General features: G+C 44.0%; 1 protein-coding gene across 2 annotated transcripts in view; it reads right to left on the bottom strand.

Annotated features, from left to right (window-relative positions):
* The window catches only part of ZNF532 (zinc finger protein 532), a 67,149-nt gene that overhangs the window by 12,706 nt on the left and 35,887 nt on the right, over window positions 1-18,556 (bottom strand). For both annotated transcript variants that reach the window (XM_084832998.1, XM_084832997.1), the window contains 2 exons: window positions 12,192-12,373; window positions 9,495-9,671 (listed from right to left, as the gene is read on the bottom strand). In XM_084832998.1, coding sequence (XP_084689124.1) covers window positions 9,495-9,671; window positions 12,192-12,373 — 359 coding nt within the window. The remainder of the gene's footprint in view (window positions 1-9,494; window positions 9,672-12,191; window positions 12,374-18,556) is intronic.

Genomic DNA, 18,556 nt, shown 5'->3' with positions numbered 1-18,556 from the left:
ATTATGGTCACTTATTTCTTAGAAGGACTACAACTTAGAATGACTATGCTACGCTCCACAAAAATAGGTAGGCATCAGTGGCAACTTCAGCCTCTTGTGGATTCTCTTCCCCAAATCAATATAGAACAACTCAGTCAGAAGCATTCTCCAAAGTGAAAAGCACTTATACCGTGCAATTCTAAAAAACGAAGTTGGAGGTTCATAAAAGCTTCTCCTTGACCTCCAGTGTTGCTAATCCTGATGCCTTTAGCCCAATGCTCTGAACTCATAGTAGACAGGCCTGGGTGGACAGAGCTTGTTATAACCCCTATGGCCATCTTTGGCTAGGCAGCCAAGTACAGAATAGGATTGTTACCTCAGGCTCCACTGTGATAGAAAGGCATTTCAGACATTGCCTCCATGCATACAGTAAACATGTGAAGGGGAAGTGGGGCTAAATTTGCTGGCCTTGCCCCAGTGGAACTGAGAATACAACTGCCAATATCATACTGCCCCTATACAGATCTATGGTGTGATGACACTTAGAACACTGTGTACAGTTCTGGTCGCTGCGCCTAAAATAAGAATACTGCAGAGTTGGAAAAAGGACAGAAAAGGGCAGCTAGAATGATCAAGGGGCTGGAGCAACTCCCCTATGAGGGAAGGTTACAACAGCTGGGATTGTTTAGCCTGGAAAAAAGGTGAGTTGCGGGGTGGGGGCACACATGATAGAGGTGTACACAATTATGCATGATGTGGAGAAAGTGGATAGGGAGACATTTTTTCCCTTCTCACAATACTAGAACCCAGTGGGGTCATCTCATGGAGTTGATTGGTGGGAGATTCAGGACATCTTCACTCAGTGCAGTTAAACTAGAACTCGCTACCACAACCTGTAGTGATGGCCACCAATTTGGATGACTTAAAAGGAGGGTAGACAGATTCCTGGAGGATAAGGCTATCGATGGCTACTAGCCCTGATGGCTATGTGCTATCTCCAGAACCAGAGGTAGTGAGCCTATGTACACCAGCTGCTGGGAAACATAGGTGGGAGGGTACTGTTGCACTCATGTTGTGCTTGTGGGTTCCTGGTTGACAGCTGGTTGGCCACTGTGTGAACAGAACGCTGGACTAGTTGGGGGTTGGACTCGATGGTCTTACAGGCCCCTTCCAACCCTACTATACTACTCTGTGATTCTATGACTAGATGGACCCTTGGTCTGATCCAGCATGGCTCTTCTTATGTACTTATGTCCTGCCCTCTGCGCATTCGTTGGAGGGTCACAAAGGTTTGCTCATACATGTACAGCTGTATGCATGTCGGCATCCCTTTCCAACCTTCAAGCTAATGAGGAGAGATCAGAAGCAGAGCTGGCAGGGCACAGTGACATTCGTGGTGGGGCTAGCAATTGTGGTCCTGCTCCACACACACCCTTTCACTCTACATATAATCTGGAAAGTCCCAGTGTAGATCAGCCAGTGGCAATGAGAAAGTTACATTCTAAGGTGTTGTTGTTGTTCAGTCATTCAGTCATGTCCAACTCTTCGTGACCCCATGGACCATAGCACGCCAGGCCTTCCTGTCCTCCGCTCTCTCCCGGAGTGTTCTCAAGTTCGTATTCATTGCATCGGTGATGCTATCCAGCCATCTCATCCTCCGCTGGCCCCTTCTCCTTTTGCCTTCAATCTTTCCCAGCATCAGGGTCTTTTCCAGTGACTTTTCTCTTTGCATTAGGTGGCCAAAATATTTCAGTTTCAGTATCTGTCCTTCCAATGAGCAGTCAGGGTTGATTTCCTTTAGGATGGACTGATCTGACCTCCTTGCAGTCCAGGGGACTCGTAAGAGTCTTCTCCAGCACCACAGTTCGAAAGCATCAGTTCTTAGGTGCTCAGCCTTCCTTATAGTCCAGCTCTCACAGCCATACATTACTACTGGGAAAACCATAGCTTTGATTAGACGGACCTTTGTCGGCAAGGTGATGTCTCTGCTTCTTACTATGCTGTCTAGGTTTGCCATAGCTTTCCTCCCAAGGAGCAAGCGTCTTTTAATTTCATGGCTACAGTCACCATCTTCGGTGATCTTGGAGCCCAAGAAAATAAAATATGTCATTGCTTCCATTTCTTCCCCTTCTATATGCCAGGAAGTGATGGGGCCAGATGCCGTGATCTTAGTTTTTTGAATGTTGAGTTTCAAACCAGCTTTTGCACTCTCCACTTTCACCCTCAACAAGAGGCTCTTTAGATCCTCCTCGCTTTCTGCCATTAGGGTGGTATTGTCTGTGTATCTGAGGTTGTTGATAATTCTCCTGGCAATCTTAATTCCGACCTGTGATTCATCCAACCTGGCGTTTCTCATGATGTACTCTGCATATAAGTTAAATAAGCAGGGTGACAGTATATAGCCTTGTCGTACTCCTTTCCCAATTTTGAACCAATCGGTTGTTCCATCTCTGGTTCTTACTGTTGCTTCTTGATCCTCATACAGGTTTCTCAGGAGACAGGTAAGGTGATCTGGTACTCCCATCTCTTTAAGAAATTGCCACAGTTTGTTATGATCCACACAATCAAAGGCTTTAGCGTAGTCAATGAAGCAGAAATAGAAGTTTCTCTGGAATTCTCTTGCTTTCTCCATGATCCAGCGAATGTTGGCGATTTGATCTCTAGTTCCTCTGCCTCTTCGAAACCCAGCTTGTACTTCCGGTAGTTCTCGGTTCACATACTGCTGAAGCCTAGCTTGTAGGATTTTGAGCATAACCTTGCTGGCATGTGAAATGAACGCAACTGTACGGTAGTTTGAACACTCTTTGGCATTGCCCTTCTTTGGAATTGGAATGTAAACTGACCTTTTCCAGTCTTGTGGCCACTGTTGAGTGTTCCAAATGTGTTGAGTGTTCCAAATGGCATATTGAGTGCAGCACTTTAACAGCATCATCCTTTAGGATTTTAAATAGCTCAGCTGAAATACTGTCATCTCCGCTATCTTTGTTGTTAGTAATGCTTCCTAAGGCCCACTTGACTTCACTCTTGAGGATGTCCGGCTCAAGTTCAGTGACCACACTATCATGGCTATCAGGGACATTAAGATCTTTCCTGTATAGTTCTTCTGTGTATTCTTTCCACCTCTTCTTAATCTCATCTGCTTCTGTTAGGTCCCTGTCTTCTTTGTCCTTTATCATGCCCGTCTTTGCACAAAACGTTCCCTTGATATCTCCAATTTTCTTGAAAAGATCTCTAGTCTTTCCCATTCTATTGTTTTCCTCGATTTCTTTGCATTGTTCATTTAAGAAGGCCTGCTTGTCTCTCCTTGCTATTCTCTGGAACTCTGCATTCACTTGGATATATCTTCCCCTTTCTCCCTTGCTTTTCGCTTCCCTTCTTTCCTCAGCTACTTGTAAAGCCTCATCAGACAGCCACTTGGCTTTCTTGCATTTCTTTTTCTTTGGGATGGATTGAGTTGCTGCCTCCTGAACAATGTTACGGATCTCCGTCCATACTTCCTCAGGCACTCTGTCTATCAGGTCTAATCCCTGAAATCTATTCCTCACCTCCACTTAGGTCATACCTGAATGGTTTAGTGGTTTTCCCTACGTTCTTCAATTTAAGCCGAAATTTTGCAACAAGAAGCTCATGATCTGAGCCACAGCCAGCTCCAGGTCTTGTTTTTACTGACTGTATAGAGCTTCTCCATCTTTGGCTGCAAAGTACATAATCAATCTGATTTCGATATTGGCCATTTGGTGATGTCCATGTGTAGAGTCACCTCTTGTGCTGTTGGAAAAGAGTGTTTGCTATGATCAGCGTGTTCTCTTGGCAAAACTCGATCAGCCTTTGTCCTGCTTCATTTTGTACACCAAGGCCATGCTTGCCTGTTATCCCGGTGATTTCTTGACTTCCTACTTTAGCATTCCAATCCCCTATGATGAAAAGGACATCTTTTTTTGGTGTTAGTTCTACAAGGTGTTGTAGGTCTTCATAGAACCGATCAACCTCAGCTTCATCGGCCTCAGTGGTTGGCGCATAGACTTGAATTACTGTGATGTTGACTGGTTTGCCTTGGATTCGTACTGAGATCATTCTATCGTTTTTGAGATTGTACCCCAGTACTGCTTTTCCCACCCTTTTGTTGACTATGAGTGCTACTCCATTTCTTCTAAGTGATTCTTGCCCACAGTAGTAGATATGACGGTCACCTGAATTAAATTCGCCCATGCTTGTCCATTTTAGTTCGCTGATTCCCAAGATGTCGAGGTTCAATCTTGCCATCTCATGTTTGACCACCTCCAGCTTACCTTGATTCATTGATCTTACATTCCAGGTTCCTAAACAATATTGTTCTTTACAGCATCGGACTTTCTTTTCACCACCAGACACATCCACAGCTGAGTGTCCTTTCGGCTTTGGCCCAGCCGCTTCACTCTTTCTGGCGCTACTTGGAAATACCCTCTGCTCTTCCCCAGTAGTATATTGGACACCTTCCGACCTGAGGGGCTCATCTTCTGGCATCATATCCTTTAGCCTTGTGATACGTTCCATGGGATTTTCTTGGCAAGAATACTGGAGTGGGTTGCCATTTCCTTCTCCAGTGGACCACATTTTGTCAGAACTCTCCGCCATGACCTGTCCGTCTTGGGTGGCCCTGCAAGGCATAGCTTATGGCTTCACTGAGTTATGCAAGCCCCTTCACTACAACAAGGCAGTGATCCATGAAGGGGATTCTAAGGTGTACTAGCCACTTTTAAAGTCGTGTTAAGTAGTGTTTGTAGGCAATTTTAAAAGTTTGTAGGCTTTTAAGTGACACCTTGAGGCTGTAAATCATTCGTGGTTTCAGAGCATTTTGATGAAAGTTAGATAGAAGATGCTTGCCGCTAATAATGATCAGCTGCTTGTTAGAACTGGCACTGAAATTTTGCCTGAAGCAAAATTTGGTGTTCTTCCTCAGGTAAAACATCTCAGGAATGTCAAGTGCAGCCGAAGGAGTTTTGATAGGGCCAGCAACATTTCCCAGGGGGCTTTTGCACATCCCTACTTTTTTATGTAGTTAGAAAGCTAAGGATATATCTACAGCTGTATATTATATATAACAGCTCTACGTTAGTTAAATTGTTTTGGCTTCCCCCCCAGATCCTGAGAACTGTAGTTTGACAAGGATGCTCCAAGTCCCTGTTAAAGATCCCAAAGCCCCTCACAGAACTACAATTCCCAGTTTTCCCTTGGGAAAGGGAACATCAGTTAAGCCAGTTTACATCTGGAGAGAGTGCAGATACTCTCTATATATCAGTCTTCCCCAACTTGGTGCCCTTCAGATGTGCTGGATTGCAGTTCTAATCAACCCAGCATGGTCAATGGCTTGCTGGCTGGGGATGATAAGAATTGTAGTCCAACAAATCTGGAAGGTGCTGAGTTGGGGAAGGCTGCCCTATATTTTCATCAATGAAGTACCGAGGAAAAATCAAGGAATTGTGAAAAGAAAGACAGTGACGCTCCAATTGCCACAAAATTCCTACATGGAAGTCAGTTCTCCATGAGAAAATATAGGCTGAAATTGGCTCTGACTTCAGACCTTTCCAGTATACTAAAAATAAATGAAGCTCTGCATAATTTTTTCAGCTTTCATGCAGGAGCACAGTGCTGGTTAGCAATAACATCTACTTAGAGGGGAAAGCAAAACCACTGTGAAGAAGCTGTCGTATTTGGGCACCGATCATCTTTGGAAAAACTCAAAACCTTTAAAATCTCTTAAGATTTTAAGTCCACAGTAAGTCAAGTTTCACCACAGTGGCCAACATTTTCATTACTCTTCAGTTCTAAATACAAAGGTTACAAATCAAAAGTCAGAGTAGGGGCAGTTGTTTTCATGGGCCATCTCAAGGTCAACAAAGACTTCAGGTATCAAAATCCCAAAAGGGAAAAAAGAGGGGTGTCTCTTTATCCTCCAGTATCATCAGTCAACAACGTAATGAAGAATCACATAAAAATGTATAGGAAAAGAGGGTACCTGGAAGAAGGCCGTGCCTTCCTTAGAGAAGTCCATACAACACTCTGAGAAACCATGGGGCAATAGAAATATGAGTAAACAATCCCAAACAATCCTTCAACAGCACCATTACACTACACTTTATATCAGGGCTGAGCAAACCCTTTTTCTGTCGAGGGCTGCATTCCCTCGTGGGCAATCTTTCAGGGGCCTCATGTCATCAGTGGGTAGGGCCAGAGCCAAAAGTAGGTGGGTCACCCCTTTTCTCTTTCTCCACCCCTTTCTTTTAGCTCCTCTTCATTCCCATGCAGGGCTGCCAGGGACGGGACAGATGCCCACCCCTGTTTTATATTATATTAGAGTGTTTGCACACACTGAGTCATCTGGGGAGGAACACTTTTTATTTTTATTGTTTGGCCTCACCATAAGTTGAAAATGTCAAGGAAATAATGGCTAGGTGGCTAGCTAACAGGAAGTGTATTTAAAGCCTTTGTAGTAACAGTAAGCTGATTGGAAGGGGGGGGGGCTTTGCTGTGCTTGTATCACAGGCAGAGGAACTGGTAGAAATTCTCTTCACACTTATACAAGAGACAGGCATAATAAAAGAACTTGAGAATAATTATTCAAACAAATGAAGCAACAAACATACATTAAGGGCGCAATCCTATGCCTGCTTAGACAGAAAGAAGTCCGACAACTGCCAGCATTCCCCAGCCAGTGCTGGCTGGGGAATGCTGGCAGTTGTCGGACTTTTTTCTGTCTAAACAGGCATAGGATAGCCCCCTAACTCATTAATCACTCATTCCCTCCTACTCTGACTAACCCACTTCACTCACAGATTCTTAACTTTCTTCTTAACTCTCTTCACTCACTCGTCACCCTCACTTATTCTTAACTCCCTTGACTCAATCTAATGGAATGGATGTTTAGCTGCCTAGAATGAGGCTGTCGCTCTAAAGCAATTGCCCACGACCCACGACTAAGGCAGCCTTCCACAACCTGGTGCCTTTCAAATGTTTTGGATTACAACTCCCATCATCCCTGACCATTGCCTATGCTGGTTGGGGCTGATGGGAGTCATACGTCAAAACATCCGGGAAGCACCAGATGTTGGGGGAAGCTGGGATAGGACATTAAACCTGGTCAGAAAATCTAAGGAATTGTACATTTCCTTTTTCCCTGAGGACCCAGAACTTCACAGGGCTTGTCCATTGTTACTGGAGCCTTAAAAATCTGAGCTTGGGGGCATTAGCTTAGCTTTCTCTGAGCAATAGGTGGTGTCCAAGACTTCACCTAAAAAGTACTCTTTCTACATGTGCACAACTCATTTTATATTCTGAGCTATAGGAAGACTTCTGAGGGAAATAACAATCATTCCATATTGCGTACAGACAATGTGAGCTAGGCAATTCATATTCAGAACCAGGTCATTATGAGGTTCAGCAGCTACAATGTCTGTACTTGTAGGATACAAAGATGTGTGTAAAAATGTGTCTCATTTATACATTGCATCTAAGTTTTATTGGATGAGTTTCAGTTACTGAGGCCTGAGGATGTGGACAAGGTGCTTGGCCAAGTCCGATTGACCACTTGTGTGCTTGACCCTTGCCCTTCATGGCTTATTAAATCAAACAAGGAGGGGTTGTCCGGCTGGGTCCAGGAGGTTGTAAATTCCTCCTTGAGAGAGGGAGTGGTGCCTGCCGCTTTAAAAGAGGCGGTAATTAGACCACTCCTGAAAAAGCCTAACCTGGACCCAGAGGATGCTAACAATTATAGGCCAGTGGCCAACATCCCCTTCCTGGGCAAGGTGCTTGAGCGGGTGGTTGTAGGACAGCTCCAGGCACTGTTGAATGAAACGGATTATCTAGATCCATTTCAATCGGGCTTCAGGCCTGGTTTTGGAACAGAAACTGCCTTGGTCGCCCTGTGGGATGACCTCTGCCGGGAGAGGGACAGGGGGAGTGCGACCCTGTTGATTCTCCTGGACCGCTCAGCGGCTTTCGATACCATCAGCCATGGTATCCTTCTGGATAGGTTGTCTGGGTTAGGAGTTGGAGGCACTGCACTACAGTGGTTCCGCTCCTACTTGGATGGCCGATTCCAGAAGGTGGTGCTGGGGGATTATTGCTCTGTGCCATGGCAATTGTGCCATGGGGTTCCACAGGGCTCTATTTTATCCCCCATGCTGTTTAACATCTACATGAAACCGCTGGGGGAGGTTATCCGGAGGTGTGGGCTGAGGTGCCATCAATATGCAGATGACACCCAGCTACCTCTCTTTCTCATCAAAACCAGGTGAGACAGTGGCTGTTCTGAATCAGTGCCTGGGCACGGTAATGGACTGGATGAGGGCCAATAAACTGAAACTCAATCCAGACAAGACGGAGGTACTGTTAGTGGGTGGTTCGTCTGCCCGGCTAGGTGATATTCAACCTGTTCTGGAGGGGGTTGCACTCCCCCTAGAGGATCAAGTTCGTAGTTTGGGGGTGCTCTTGGATCCAGAACTGTCACTTGAGGCACAGGTGAACTCAGTGGCACGGAGCACTTTTTATCAGCTTAGGCTGGTATACCAACTACACCCTTATCTGGACAGAGAGAGCCTAGCTACAGTTATCCATGCTCTGATAACTTCTCGTCTGGATTACTGCAATGAGTTATACGTGGGGCTGCCTTTGAAAACGGTCCGGAAACTTCAGCTGGTCGAAAATAGGGCAGCAAGATTGTTAACAGGGACTGGCCTGCGAGCTCATATTACGCCAGTACTTTTCTAGCTGCACTGGCTGCCAGTCCATTTCCGGGCCCGATTCAAAGTGCTGGTGTTAACATTCAAAGCCCTTAACGGCTTGGGGCCAGGTTACCTGAAGGATCGCCTCCTCCCATATGTGCCTGCCCGGACGTTAAGATCATCATCAGCGGCCCTTCTCCGTGAGCCCCTGCCAAAGGAAGTGAGGCGGGTGGCTACTAGGAGGAGGGCTTTTTCTGCTGTGGCACCCCGGCTCTGGAATGAGCTCCCTAGTGAGGTTCGCCTGGCACCTACACTGTATTCCTTTCGGCACCAGGTGAAGACCTTTTTATTTTCCCAGGCATTTTAGCTTTCTAAATTTTTATCTTTGCTGTTTTAAATCTGTATTTTAAACTCCTGCACTGCTGCTAGATTTTATTGTGGTTGTATTGTTATATTGTGGTTTTAATATTCTATATATTTTAAATTGTTTTATTGTGTGTTTGGTTTTAATTTTTGTGAACCACCCAGAGAGCTTCGGCTATTGGGCGGTATAGAAATTAAATAAATAAATAAATAAATAAATAAATAAATAGGTTGTACACCTAAAATGTCTAATATGTGCACATTAGGTCTAGAAATATAAATAAATATGCCCCCTGCCTTGTATTTTCCTGCTTTTCTAATGGCATATGAAAAGACCCCCAATCATAACGGAAAGTACCTATTTCTTAGCACAATAGGCACAATTTTGCATGTAATGTGACCAGTCGTTATTATTAAAAGGTCAAGTAGGAAGCAAAGATCAGTACTGCTTACTTAGGTTCCCCTATCTTGATTCCAGGGTGCTGCGTATAGGCATGGGAGTGTGTGCTGGGTGCCGATTTGAAGGCCATCGGGCAAATGGGACACTTGTAGAAGACTTCACAGTGAGAACCCTGAATGTGGGACTTGAGTGCTGCCACATCAGAGTACACCACATTGCAGTGGATGCAGCTGTAAGAGATGGAGAGTTATTTTAATATTTTCTGTTGTACATGACAGCGTTGTAGGATCTATGGCAGGGATGGGCAACTTGTGGCCCTCCAGATGTTTTGGCCAACAATTCCCCTCACCCCTGACCATTGGCTATGCTGGTAGGGCTGATGGGAGTTGTGGGTAAAACACCTGGTCTGTGGGCCAGTACTCTCACCAGGACAGAGGCAATAGAGGATACTGCAGAGGAAATGTATAAGAACACCGCTTTAATGCCACACAGAACAGCATTCCAAAACAGGAAACAGAAAGGATGCCAAATGTTTCAAGATGCTCAAATTCCCAGGTACATATATCATCAGAGGTTCTCAGTGCAACTGCAGAGAAAGCAAAGGACTGTGAACTGGGCCAACAGGTTTATCTTCCTCTGTAGAGGTTTGGCAGAAAGCCCGCAGCTCACTTCTGCATACAGGAAGATTCTTAGGGTGAAAATGAATTTGCAATAAATACATGGAAAAGGATCCACAAACGTCTATTCAGCAACACAAAAGGGGACAGCACTGGCCCAAGACATTTTGCCACCCAAGCAGCTGTGTCACATGACCTGAGAGATATGTCCCAGAATCCCTGGCAAAGCTGCACCAGACGTTGGGCACAACTCTGGGAGCATGGCCACGTGTGATCAGAGGACTGCATCTCAGCATCCTCAGCAACATGCCAAGAGATCGTGGGGTGCGCCTCTCAGATGACTTAGGAAAAAGAGAGCGAACAAGAGCCAAATTAAAAGAAAAACAAACAGAGCAAAACTCTATTTCTCTTTAAGGGCAACCTCACATGTATGTTGCTTGTTAATATCAATGGGAAGACAGACTGCTATTTTTTATCCAAGGCTTTGATGGGGATGGCTGATAAAATTAACACAAAGAGAAAGATTGAAAACTTTAATAATGTGTCTTTTAAACAAAGAAACACAATTAATTTGTTGTACAACATGAGAACAGCCAAAAGTTTTAAAAAATAGCTTAGGTGGGAGGTTTCTGCTGCAGTATAAGCGTTCCCATAACACTTTCTCAAGTTCAGTCTGCTAACTGCCATCCCCCCCCCCCCCCCCGTTCAAAAATAAGCTGGAAAAGGAATGAAACTTATTGTCCTTTAAAGCTGACCTAAGTGCCTTTTTTTTTTTTTTTTGCATTGAAGACACAAACCAGGAAGCTGCTTCAGAGAAAAGGGGACTGGAAAGCTAAGCATCTGCCAGATGTTGGAAGCTAAAGCTCTGAACTGTTCTTACCATAATGCTTCCCTAGGGTTCTGCATGGGGAAATAAATAGGGCTTTCAATGAATAGTAACATCCCAATTCCCCAACACTTAAAAAAAAAACCCTTATGGTTATTTTTCAAGTAAGTAATAACAACAAAATGTGCTGTTCAAAACCTAAACTGTGGTGATTCTTAACTATGGTTAGTGGAAACAAGCCAGTTTCATAAACCATGGGTTGAAGTTGGCTGACTCTACTAACCATAGTTAACATTAGCTACAGTCTGCTGGATTCCAACGACATGACAAACCATGGTTAATCAAGAATGGAAGTGAACACTTCTGAGCGCCTCCTTGCAGCTACACTGGAAAAGGAAGGGAAAGTGAGTGATCCCAAGGCTTGCCTAGGCTTGTTCTCATAATGGTAAACTATGGTTTAGCATTACATCTGAACCAGCCCTTTGTATATTCAGGGAATTTTTTGTCTGCAGAGGAGTTCCTGTATGTCGGGCACAGAACTCCCATGGTGATGTTTTGGTGACAGATATATTTACATTTTAATTGATTAACTGTTTAAAAGCAGGTAATTAATAAATTAAAAGTTAAACAGGCCTAAATGATCATAATTGTATTACCGCCACAATCACCATTTATCGTGCAGTTACTTAAGCAGTAAGTAAAACTTGCTTCAGGAAAAACACAACAATCAGATTGATCCAGAGGGTAAAAAAAAGTCTCACAAGTCTCCCCAAAATAATGTTTTTTCACCACCTCTAATCAACCTAATCAACCTCTAATCAATCATTAGGAAGTATTTCTTCACACAGTGCATAGTTAAACTATGGAACTCGCTACCACAGGATGTAGTGATGGCCACCAATTTGGATGCCTTTAAAAGGGGGTTAGACAAATTCCTGGAGGAAAAGGCTATCAATGGCTACTAGTCTTGATGGCTATGTACTACCTCCAGAACCAGAGGCAATGAGTCTATGTACACCAGTTGCTGGGGAACATAGGTGGGAGGTTGCTATTGCACTCATGTCCTGCTTATAGGTTCCTGGTCGACGGATGGTTGGCCACTATGTGAACACAATGCTGGACTAGATGGACCCTTGGTCTGATCCAGCAAAGCTCTTCTTATGTTCTTAACAGCACAAGATATTGGAAAGAAAGAGAGGAATCCTTCCTGACCATCATGAGCTTTGACTAGCAGGGCTATTGTTTATACCACTGAATAGTTTCAAAACATTACTATTATTATTATTATTATTAAGCATAATACTGACCGGAATCCGACTCTCCGAGTGTAGTGTAGGCAGTTCTTTGTGACATGGGTTTGGAAGTGGACTGATCTGCAGATTGCGCCACATTCAGGACACGTGTATGGTGATTTATGCTGATGAATTCTCTGATGTGATGCAAAACTGCACAAGTTTGGAAGCAACATCTGGCATATACTGCAGGTCTTCTACACAATAAACCAAAACAGATGAGATAATAAGCTATTTGCCTTAGGCACACATTATATTTTACAGAGGTGGTCATGATTCAAAACAAACTTTTAAAATAAAAACAGTACAAAGCACTATCGTGGGCGTATCAGTTTAAAAGAATAACAATAAAACAATCAAAAGACTATTATCTACATTTGTTTTTAATTTACTTCCTGACTGTTAATACATCTAGGTTAAGAAGAACAGAGTGTGTACAGTACAACCTGCAATGTACAGGTGGTATCCTTCCTTACCCTTTCCTCCCCCACCCCTCTTTCCCTTCTCCACTAAGATAAGATTAGAACCTTAGGTTGCAAACTCTTTGGGGCAGAGACCTGCCTTCTTTTGCTTAAGTTGTAAAAGAAACACCATGTACTTTATGTCTGTTTTAAAAGGCACTGAAGGGGGCAAATAATTCCCTTTTATTCAAGAAGCATAAAACCCTTGCAGTAACTAATGATTTTTTAAAAAAAATAATGAAACATCGTTTTTGAAAACAAAAATAACAACATCCTATGATCTGTTGCATTAGCAAATATGGGGTACAAAGACTGCTGAGGGTATCATGGCCTCTGCAGTGACCACCAGAAACCTTCAGGATGTGTTTATTTCATGTTCATACCACCTTTCCTCCAAGAGCCCAGGGTGGTGTACATGCCGAGTGTGCCCTGACATCCCCCCCCCCCCCCCCGGCCATTTTATCCTCACAACGATTCTGGTTAAGGTGAGAGGAAAGTGAGTGGCTCAGGATCACCCATTAAGGTTTGTGGCTGAGCAGGGATTTGAACCCAGGTCTCTCCAGTCAAAATAAATCACCATGCCAAGCTGGCTGGGTTGCACCTCTGAAGCTAAGTTGTTCTGGGTTTTGCTGTTACTTGGATGTGAGACTACATTGGAATCCTATATTCAACACTCTGAGTACCTTGGAGGAAGCGGCCAAATAAAAACATAACAATAGATAACCAAAATACAATGGCAGTGAATCTAATGTTGAATCTTCATTTGCAGCACTGTCTAGCCCACTCCCTTTTCTCTTCCCCAGAGCAGCCAGCACTATCAGACCACCCTGAACATAACTAAGACCACAACCCTAATCACGCTTACTAGACAGAAAGTTCCATTAAGACACAATGGAACTTACTTCTGCAGTCAACATGATTAGGATTGGACTGTTAAAAGTCCCAGTACACAGAACAAGCAGCACCTACAAGAAAATAGTGCTGTCTATTCTCCCTCCTAACAGGGTGCTCTTGTTCACAGTTTGAGGCACCCCCACATTCCCTTTTCCATTTTTCTTTTCCAATTGATACTCCACATTCTGGGACTACTGAGCATGCTTAATCCTCATTGGGCTAATGTTAGCGGGCTGCTCCCTAACATTTTGGAGTGGTTGTTGTTTTTAAAAATGGTCTTTGTTTTTCTGCAAATGGGCATTCTGATATCTCCCCTCTTGTTTTTCAGCAGTCCCATTTTAGTTCCAATACTGTTGCAACTCAACCACCTGAATTTGCTGTTAGGAGGAGAAATATGTTCACTTTTCAATGCAAACTTGCCTCATTTGCACCTACTGAACCAATACATGAAGCAAAGTGCACTTCTCCTTCAATACTTCTACTTCTCTGGGGGTTTTGATGCAACTCTCCAATTAAAAATGAGCATTAGGGGGAATTGGTTGCCAAAAAATGTGTATATTATAAAAAGTGCATACAAAAATACATATATTAGGGAGAAATGTGCACAAAAATGCATACAAATTGTCATGCATAGTTATTAAAAACATTGGGGGGAAATGCTCCCAAAATTGTGGGAACAGGATGGAACAAACTTATGGTTGTAACTGGAAACCAAAATGGATAGATTTGCCCATCAATACATAGTTGTCATGTTTTTAATGCTTCCTTAAGAAAAAATGTGCAATGAACTAGTACATCAGAGAGTGGTGTATAGTACACAGTTCTCTCTGATGTTCTAGTTGATTACATGCAGGGAGGTGACCCCACTATCACCTGTAGTCCTAAATGGTACAATCCAGAACTCTACCACCTCATTCTGTGTGCAGATTGGCTTTAAATCTGGAAATAAGAGAGAAATAGATTCTGCAGTTAATCTATAGGTAACCTAGCAACCTGGAAGACATTTCATGCTACTCCATAAGTACAATTTGACATAGAAGCTGGCTGCTTTTTTAGATCAAGATTTTATTTTGTTCGAAACTACCCAAGGAAAAAGAAACAAGTGAGACAGGAGCAGGCAAAGAGAACATCTGGGCCTGCTCCAGCTGGAAAGCCCACCTCCCCCCCCCCACCAGGCCAAACGACATCAACAGTCCTGTGCGAAGGAACATCCGATGCAGGCTGGCTCCTGCTCAATTGGAGCTGGTTGTGTTGTACAGTTTTGTTTCTTGAGCATGCGGTTCTTGTACGTGTTGTGTTTTATAAATATTATAAGCTGCTTTGAGGACTTTGTTCAAAAAGTGGAATATAAATCTACTAAACAAAATGAATAAATAAGTAAATGAAAAGAATCACAATGCTTCCAAATTTAACTAATTCATGTTTAAATCAGGCAAGATCTGACCATGCTAGAGGCTCAGATGTGTACTGCCAATATCAATGTGCATCTATTTACACATCCCAACCTGCACTGCTCTGAACTGGCTAGATGTGCCTTTTTATGTCAGTGTGGATGTGCATCAGTACCTGGAAAAAACAAGATACTTGGCCAATATAAAAGAACTACAATAAAACTTTTTCTATAGGCACCTGGGATTTCTCCATTTTCTTCTCTCTGTTGTTGTTTTTCCTGTACACGTGCCTCCCCTCCTCTTTTTATCCATCAGTATCTGGAGCCACCAGCTGTTTTGCATAACACGTTTGCAGGGGCTGGATCAAAGGTAATATAGATACACACACACACACTGAAATTCTATTGTACAAATCTAAAATCAGTGTAACTGTACACTGCTTAAAGATCTTCTACAAATAATGGGATAACATACGTCTTTAGAATTTCTTCTTCACCATTTTTTTTTTAACTAGTGGTTCTGTATCATGGGAGGGGAACCTCCAGCCTACGAGCCTAATCTGGCCTGCATAGTTTCCCCATCCAGCTTGCGGAGCCTCCTTGGATTCCTCTAGGGAATTATCCGCTGGAGGAATCCCCACTGTTATCTCCAATCTGAGACTGGAGATAACAGCAGGGATGCGAGCAGCGGGGGACTCAGCTGGCACTGGGAAGAATGGCTGTTCCCATTCAAGACCCATTCTTGAATCCCAGCACCATTCAAGTCTGTACATACAGTGCATACCATCCCATGGGGCTGACATGCACTGTATGAAGCTGGAGACTTGGTGGGTGTTGGGAGAAACAGCTTCTGAACCCCTTTCTGAGTTGCTTTCTCAAAGCTAAGTCCCTTTCTCTGTGCTGAAAGAGGAATGGAACTCGTGGACTGGGTGATGACATCAGCAGGTGTGGCCAGACCCACTGATGTCATCCATCCCACACAGGGCCTGACAATTTGGCTCCCCACCTAAACCTGGTTCCCTGTCCCTGATCTGCATAAATGTCACTTAACAAAAAGCAAAATGAAATAAAAGTAAAATTTATTTTTTAAACTTCCACCTTTTACACAATTCAAGAGATTTTTTTTTCTTTTAGAGTGGTACTGCAGTACTTTGAATTGAATTGATATCAGGGCTCAGCCAAGACAGGAGGTAAGGATACCTTTCACAAAGAACTACTTCTCCAAGACATCTCCCTCCAGTTTTGCTGATTTTGCTGGGGGAGGCCTGCAAAACTGGGTGAAAGTGTTTGTATATTCAGAGTGAAGGCACGCAATATGGCCCTCACTCTGATTTGGCTTTGACATCATCATCATGTTGCCTCATTTGTTGTGGTTGGCACAGATCATAGCAGGAAGAAGCCCATGTTTTAAAAAATGTGCCAAAACTAGAGATCTGGGGAAGCAGCCGCAGAGAGGCAGAGAACAGCACATTTTTAAAAGACAGCAAATGAGGTTTCATGACATTTTTCCTTCTCCAAGACCATGGGCAAAAATTCAGCACTGCTCTAATAGATATGCTGATTTAGAACAAGCCACCAAACTCTGCCAGTAGAAGCAACATTATAATTATTATTAACAATAACATACTATGATGCGGTAGTGGAAACTTGAATTTGCTAATGCCCCAAAGTCAGTAGAATTAAAATCATTATTTAAATTATGAGATAAAACTGCAAACAAATATATGTTCAGATTTTAATTCTACAGATGTAGATGTATTGAGTCTGGGTTTTTTGCTGAGAGAGTCTTGAGGCACCTTACAATTAATGAACTACCGAGCAGACAGATATTTCCCCTCTCTTAACCATGGTTAGGCGATCAGAAGTGCCCACTGCCTTGTGTTGCTCTAGGGGTTCCCCCCTCATTTTTTTAATTAACCATGATGCAGGGTTATACTTGCCTCAAGGTTAATGCAAACCATTACCTTAAATCAAGGTTTGCAAGCCAACGATTGACAGTTTCACACCCTGGTTTAAAGCTAACTATGATTAGCGTCAGTACAGACATAAAGCTGTATCATGGCTAATGAAAAAAGTAAAGGTTGCGGTGGAGGGAATTTGCATGGGAGAGAGGAGGAGGGGAAGTCTGTGGAATGCTCCCAATCTCTTAACCATGGTTAACAAAGTGGACACATATATCTGCACCAGGCCTAACAGATACATTGTAGCATACTTCCATAGCAAACTATTTAGAAAGCAATCCTATGGTCCCTGGGTGGGCATCCCAGAGATCATAGGATATGTCGGAAGCGGGAGTTGAAGATCCAGCTCCCGCCTCCTTGTGACCGGCAGAGAGAGAACCACGGCTGCCTCTCTGAGGTTGGAAAATCTTGAGGAGGTGGGAAAGGGCTCATTCCGGTGTATAGAGAGGGGAGGAGACTGGAGAAGCCAGGATATGATTTGTTTTGAGCCTTCTCCAATCTCCGTCCCACCCCCTCTAAAGTGCCCTTGCTAGATGGGCTGAAAAGCCTGTGTAATGAAAATACAGGAGATTGGAGGATAGGGATGCAAAGATCAACTCCGCCACTCCTCCCGCCCTGCTGGCTTCAGCCCGGCAAGGCACAGGAATCGCGGAAGCCTCTGAGTTCAAGGGCTTCTGAGCAGCGAGGGCACAGTCCATAGGAGTGCGCCTTTAGTCTTTAAAGGTACCACAACTATCTGTATTATTATAAACATTACTGGCTTTTATTGTATACGATTTGTAAGACAAAAACTTCATTGCTAGATTGTACTGGCTAGACCCAAGATGGTACAACTCTCCCGAGGGATGAAAGATGGCTAACTGATGGGAGCCTAGCAGGCAGCAATAATAACAACAACAGAGAGTCAGGGGTGGGTGGGTGGTGGCAGACTACTAGTGATGAATGGATTGCAAAACAGCTTCACTCAATGCTGGCTCCAGGTTTTGGGGGTCCTTGGGCAAGACACCTTCAATGGGCCCCCTCGGGCACCGCATCTGCCTTCTCACCAGCCTTGTCACCATGTGCTATTGCTCCTCCTCCTCCTTCTCATCATTGCCACCCCTTGCTTGCTTGACAAGCAGAGAGCCAGGGAGCAAGTAGGCAGTGGCACCATCTGCTGCTTCTCCTTCTCACCACCACTATTGTCTGGACCACACCTGAAGGCAGGTGAACAATGGTGAAGCAGACGAGCAAGTCCCGAGGGCTCTTGCCAGTGGGCTCTCGCCGGGGTGTGGCCTGTCGGCAGATGCCCAACCAAGCCTATCTTTGACACCAGTCCACACTCCACTACAGTTTGGGTGCACCCACTATTGCTCTCTAATTACTCAATTTTAGAGGTTTTCTAAGTTCAAATCATGATCAAGTCCCTCTGCAGCACCTAAGTCTTGCACAACCCCTTAATCACCTGGTAAATCTCCATTCGACAGAGGAAGAGCTATGTCTTAGCTACCTTGCTTTGGAGATAAGAACCTAAGAAGAGCCCTGTTGATCAGACCAAGGGTCCATCGAGTCCAGAATTCAGTTCGCACAGTGGCCAACCAGCTGTTGACTAGGAAACCACAAGCAGGGCATGAGTGCAACAGCACCCTCCCACCTATGTTCCCCAGCAACTGCTTCTGGTGCTGAAGGTAGCAC

This window comes from Heloderma suspectum, chromosome 2 (genome assembly GCF_057233095.1).
Source record: "Heloderma suspectum isolate Gila_16-S chromosome 2, 16-S_ref, whole genome shotgun sequence".
Classification (NCBI taxonomy): Eukaryota; Metazoa; Chordata; class Lepidosauria; order Squamata; family Helodermatidae; genus Heloderma; species Heloderma suspectum.
Note: the sequence above shows the minus strand (reverse complement) of the source record. Positions and strands in the feature narration are given on the sequence as shown.